This window comes from Triticum dicoccoides, chromosome 6B, assembly GCF_002162155.2.
Source record: "Triticum dicoccoides isolate Atlit2015 ecotype Zavitan chromosome 6B, WEW_v2.0, whole genome shotgun sequence".
NCBI classification, from domain to species: domain Eukaryota; kingdom Viridiplantae; phylum Streptophyta; class Magnoliopsida; order Poales; family Poaceae; genus Triticum; species Triticum dicoccoides.
The window spans coordinates 585,393,052-585,398,862 of NC_041391.1; the positions used below are offsets into that span (position 1 = coordinate 585,393,052).

The 5,811-nt window shown below is 41.2% G+C and overlaps 1 protein-coding gene across 1 annotated transcript in view; it reads left to right on the top strand.

Moving 5' to 3' along the window:
- Window positions 1-298: 298 nt before the first annotated feature.
- The window catches only part of LOC119322269 (exocyst complex component SEC6-like), a 12,146-nt gene continuing 6,633 nt past the window's right edge, over window positions 299-5,811 (top strand). Inside the window, exons 1-11 of the mRNA XM_037595768.1 lie at window positions 299-602; window positions 1,551-1,589; window positions 1,756-1,844; window positions 1,957-2,047; window positions 2,199-2,288; window positions 2,396-2,475; window positions 3,156-3,248; window positions 3,912-3,938; window positions 4,209-4,316; window positions 5,390-5,528; window positions 5,620-5,667. Coding sequence (XP_037451665.1) covers window positions 480-602; window positions 1,551-1,589; window positions 1,756-1,844; window positions 1,957-2,047; window positions 2,199-2,288; window positions 2,396-2,475; window positions 3,156-3,248; window positions 3,912-3,938; window positions 4,209-4,316; window positions 5,390-5,528; window positions 5,620-5,667 — 927 coding nt within the window. The 5' untranslated portion in view covers window positions 299-479. The remainder of the gene's footprint in view (window positions 603-1,550; window positions 1,590-1,755; window positions 1,845-1,956; window positions 2,048-2,198; window positions 2,289-2,395; window positions 2,476-3,155; window positions 3,249-3,911; window positions 3,939-4,208; window positions 4,317-5,389; window positions 5,529-5,619; window positions 5,668-5,811) is intronic.

Genomic DNA, 5,811 nt, shown 5'->3' on the forward strand with positions numbered 1-5,811 from the left:
ATGAAAAGTTTTTTTCCCGCAAAATAAAATGAAATAAATACCGCTAGGAGTATTACAAAGTGAGCTTCGCAGAAAAGAAAGTGTGTATATTGCACCCCTCGCCTTCTCCCAGGCCGAAATTACACCACGCGGTCTGCGCCTGATGAATCTCCGTCATTTGTGAAACGAAAATGCTATCCAAGGACCAGACGCAGACTCTTTTCTTTTTTGATTTTTTGGAAGAAAACAACGAGATGGCAGTGGAGTTTATGAGCGAAGTGAGTTTCGTCGAAAGAAAGTGTCAGATCTCTCTCACCCGTCCTTCCGGTTAAACACACCACACCCGACCACGCCTTGGTCGCGATCTCCGTTCCCCCGTCCCCCCGCGCCCACCTCTCCCACCGTTCCGCCGAGCTCCTCCCTCCCGCCCGCCTCGATTCGGAGGAGGCCAAGGCGCCTAGGGCGGCGGCGCGCGGGCGGCCGGCCGGCGCCAGCGGGTCATGGAGGATCTGGGCATCGAGGCCAAGGAGGCCGCGGTGCGCGAGGTGGCCAAGCTGCTCCCGTCCCAGGACCTCCTCTCCTCCATCGCCTCCATCAAGGCCGACTACCTCTCGCGGCAGCAGGTGACGCCACGCGATCCCTCCCTCCCCCCTCCCCCGCCCTCGGACCCGCCGCGGGTCCGCTCCTTCGCTGCCGGGCGCGGCCAATTGTGGCGGAATCTCATCTCAAGTGGCGGGCGAGTAGATTCGGTGAAACTGTAGACGCTGGTAGGCATGCACCCTCAAAAATTCTCCCCGAATGGCTCCTGCATTCCGCTGAAAAAATCGCTCGCTCCGAATGACCTTACAATGGAGCTGTTTGCCTCTGGCCCCGTGATTCTGCTGCGGTTGAGTTCGTGCTGGGATCGCGGAAGGATATTGTTCTCAGATTGTGATGATTAGATTTAATAGCTAAATTACGATCGATGACTAGCTATTTATGCACAATTGCGCTTGCTTAAGGTGCGGGAATTGTTCGAGGGGTCTCAGCACAAGCAAGCCGTTCGTGCGAACTGATGATGCTTGAGGAAATGCTTATATGATCTTCCAGGTTCAGCTGAGCCTGCATTTTTTGGATTTTGACCAAGTCTCACATGATTTCTGCTAGTCCTTTTCGGTAGTCAGAATTTTTCGGTAGCTGAAGCCGGGGCTGTGACTTATAGCTTCAAGTCCTCATGGGTTATTTCTCTCTCGAAAAACAATAATTCTTCATGGGTTATCTGTATCTTCTGTGCGGATGCGCCGTTCCTGCTCAAATGCGTACTACCACCAGTTGAGACGCAAGCAAGCCATAACTGTTAATATGGCATGGGCTGTCAGCGCCTGAATTTGAGTTCACATTTCATTCAAAAGTATTTCTTATTTTTTGGTATAAATATGGCTATTTTTTACATGAAAGTAAAAAACAAGACGCCATGTGTCAAAAGGATACTGACATACAAAGATTACCATTGAGATATTATGAATATGTTTACTATTTGAATCATTTTATACACCTCCTGATTGTCTGACTATTTGTTACAAATTCTTCAGACAAATGATACTCAACTGAGTTCAATGGTGGCAGAACAGGTACAATTTGATATCTACTATGACCTGCCAAACTTACTCATTTGAATACCATTATTGATCAGCTGGAGTCTGCCTAAGTTACAGTTTCTGATCCAATCATTTGCGCCCTTCATGTCTGTCTGCTTGATGATGAATACCTTTTGTGAATATATTTCAAAATTGACAGGTCGAGCAAGCTCATGCTGGCATCGACGCTCTTGCGATATCCCAACAAACAATAAACAGTCTACGTGAGAACTTCATAGATATAGACAAGTAAGCTTGTTATCTTGGTTTTCACCTTTCCACATGCTTGTCACTTCTCGAGGCTGCACGTATGTTTTCCTTAATTTCTTACAGCTCTATTTATCATCAACAATGACGGCAGGTTGTGTCAGGAGTGTCAAACATTAATCGAGAATCATGACAGGATCAAGCTCCTTAGCAATGCAAGAAACAACCTGAACACAACTTTAAAGGTTTGCTGACTGCTGACCTTAATTTAACAATAGCATTGTACTATGACTCTACTTGCTATGTGTTAAGTATACTTTCTAACTTACCAATAGGTTGAGCTAACCAAGTTATTGAGCACGAAAAATTGATATAGTGATCGTCAATGTGTGGTAGGATGTAGGAGGTATGATGTCTATTTCTGTTGAAGCAGCTGCAGCACGTGACTCCTTGAGCGATGACAAAGAGTTGATTCACACTTACGAGGTTGTTTCTTCTTCTTTGGCTTGTCAATTAACACAACAATTGGATAACCATAATGGTCATGTTCTAGTCATCTGACTTCTCTATGATCTTGCCTGTGATGAAATTAGAGATTAACAGCTCTTGATGGAAAGAGGCGTTTTGCTTTAGCTGCTGCTGGATCTCATAAGGAAGAAGTTGGCCGATTGAGGTGGGACCCCCTCTCTTAATCTGTATAACTAGGTACCATTGATAATTATGCGACGTATCATCCCTAGTTTTCCTTGACCGTTGCCTTTCTTGTTAGAATGAGGTAAGCATTTTTAACCGAGGTTTGGTTCATCATAAGCTCAAATATCAAACATGGCAGTAGTGTTTAAAAGAAACTTCTACTGACTGCATATGCAACTGGTAATAAACTACCACTGTTTATTTTTGAATTTCCGTCCATCTGTAAAACATGTACTCCCTCCGATCCATACTACTTGTCGCTCAAATGGACGTATCTAGACGTACTTTAGTGCTAGATACATCCGTTTGAGCGACAAGTAATATGGATCGGAGGGAGTAGCTTATTTATCATCAATCTTGTATGATACCATTGCAGAAGTCAAAGTACTATAACCGCTGACCTAGTAAAGACTAATAAACACTAGTGTAAGAAAGCAAACTTATGACCCTCTATGGATCCACATTAGGACGACATGTTAGATTTATAAGATCGGCACAATGGGTCTTTTCTAAGACAGTTTGTATAAGTGAAATTGCCTGCAGTATGATATTAAATGCTGTTAGGATAAGCCATATATGTTATTTAAATCTTGCCTGTTGCCTGTATTGCAATGAAATTCATATGTGTAAATCACATGACGGTTCTTTTTCTTCCCACAGAGAATACTTTGAAGATGTTGATCGATCATGGGAAACATTTGAAAAGACATTATGGGAACATATTGCTAACTTCTTTAAACTTTCAAAAGAGAGGTACTGAGTTTTGTTATATGAACTTTGACTTTTTTATTAACATGGTAAATGTCTGAATCGTCTTATACACATGTTATAAAAACTAGGCGATGTTTTGTTGGCATCCTTGTATTCTTGTTCCATCTTGAATTCTTCATATCTGCTTTGTGGAATGTACTAAATGAAGCTTGCAAGAGGCAGAATAGACCTGATGAAATGATAGCTTTAATTTTTTGAAAGATTAAGCAAGACAAAATTCAAATTGTAGTAAGGATGAGGCAAGTCTTGAAATCCTTGGTCTAACATGAAGCAAAGAATGTAGAGTCGGAGACACCAAGGCAATTCTATGTTTGAACCACTGTTATCTTGACTGTTTAACTTTTACTGTTAAGCATGGGGCTGTCGCTCGGGGGTTTGCTGCAAATATGATAAGTATATAACTCTGGTGTATCATGGTACATCTTCTTGTGCGACTATAACACATCATTTCAATAGAATGAGAGTTTTCTTAAACAAGTTCTGTTCATACTTTATCAATTTTTAATTGTATATTTTTTCCAAAATATGGGTGATCAATATTCCGAGGGTGAACTAAGATGCATGTGCATGCTCTAATTATTATTAAAGGCATACATGTGGAGTACACCCTAGTATTTATACTTTCTCTTTCTTTACCTTTTGCAGCCCTCAGACGTTGGTCCGAGCTCTAAGGTATAGCTTATCCTTACCATGTACTTAAATTATTTTTAACACGTCAATGTTGAAGTGAGTGGTTGAATACTGTTTCCCCATCATTACTTTTAAGGAGGGACAATTTGCGCTTCTTATCAGTTCTGATCTGTGATCAGGGAAAATATACTGGAAATATAACATTTTTTGGGGTCAGAAAAGGAGTTGTATTGTCTTCGTTTCCTGTTTATCTTTTAGTTCACACACATATATTACTGCACATGATCGTACAAACTCAAATTCTTATGTCAGGGTTGTTGAAATGCAAGAGATCATAGACCAACAAGTTGCAGAGGAAGCAGCTGAGGCTGAGGGTGCAGGCGCCATGGCGACAATAGCAAACCAACGTAGAACGACAAAGTACACTACTTTTCTTCTTCTATAGAACATCTTTCTGCACTTCCAGTTCCAATAGGCAGTATGATTTCATACAGTTTCATGTTTGAGTAGCAAAGTTATAACATCTTTTTGGACACTGCATCTTTTATTAGTCATCATGCCCTTTACTTTTGTGCTAGCTTAAATGCACATTAGATAGGAGTGGTACTTAGGCACTTAGTGTTCAGATAAGAAATCGCTCATCCATGAACTTGTGCCTGGATCCAATAGGCAGTATGTTCAGTTTCATGTTTGAGTAGCAAAGTTATAACATCTTTTTGGACACTGCATCTTTTATTAGTCATCATGCCCTTTACTTTTGTGCTAGCTTAAATGCACATAAGATAGGAGTAGTACTTAGGCACTTCGTGTTCAGATAAGAAATCGCTCATCCATGAACTTGTGCCTGGATCCAGTAAATGAATTCACGATCTGCAAAGGGGGCAGGAAACATGTCAGCTGTTGTAGTATATTGTCCATATGGTCATTGTATGATGTACTGTTTCACATATACATATACTCCATCTGTTCCTAAATGTAAGTCTTTTTAGAGATTCCACTACAAACTACATACAGATGTATATAGACATATTTTAGTGTGTGGATTCAATCATTTTGCTCCGTATGTAGTCCATAGTGTAATCTCTAAAAAGACTTATATTTAGGAACGGAGGGAGTAGTTAAAACTGCAGACTGGCTAGATTTGGGTTGACAGATCAATTAACTCAAGCTATCATATTATCTTTTGCACAACCTTGCCTATTTTCTTCTTTTTTGTAATGGTTATCTTTTGGAGCCATTGTGTGGCTGTAGTCGACTTGCTTGCTTTCTACAAGCTTGCTGAATCGCCTATATTGTATTTGCTTTTCCGTCGTGTCCCACCACTTGGTCTAATGGTCTTATACAACTGTGCCTTTTCAGTCTATTGTTTGTTAGATGTCTATTGAATATTGATAAACCACTAACCAGAACATATGTGAGAACCTTGCAAAGTAGTACTTCTTTTGTGAGGTTATCTCCTATGGACTGATGACGATTTTGGTTCACTCTGGCAGAAAAGGTGCAGGGGCAGCATCTACCCCAAGAAATAGCACCCAAGAGAAATCAAAGACCCAGGGAAAGGGCTACAAGGATAAATGCTATGAGTGCATAGGGAAGGCTGTTGAGGCTCGCTTCGACAAATTGCTCACTGAGGTAGCACATTATGATATTGGATTCAAGGCTTCATTGTGTGCTTATCACAGTCCATGCATTTGTAGCAGTTACTAATGTTTTGATCACGCAGCTTGTTTTCTCAGAAGATATGATGGAAGCTCTGGAGGAAGCTAAGGCAGTAAGTACTCTGACTTTTACACATGTTATAGTAAATCATAGCACAAAGAGAAGAAAAGTTTAAATGGTCCCCTCCTGAGAGTACAAACCGGACTTCTCAACTCCGTGTAATTGATCACCTGAGATGAGCGAGCTAGAATCCCCC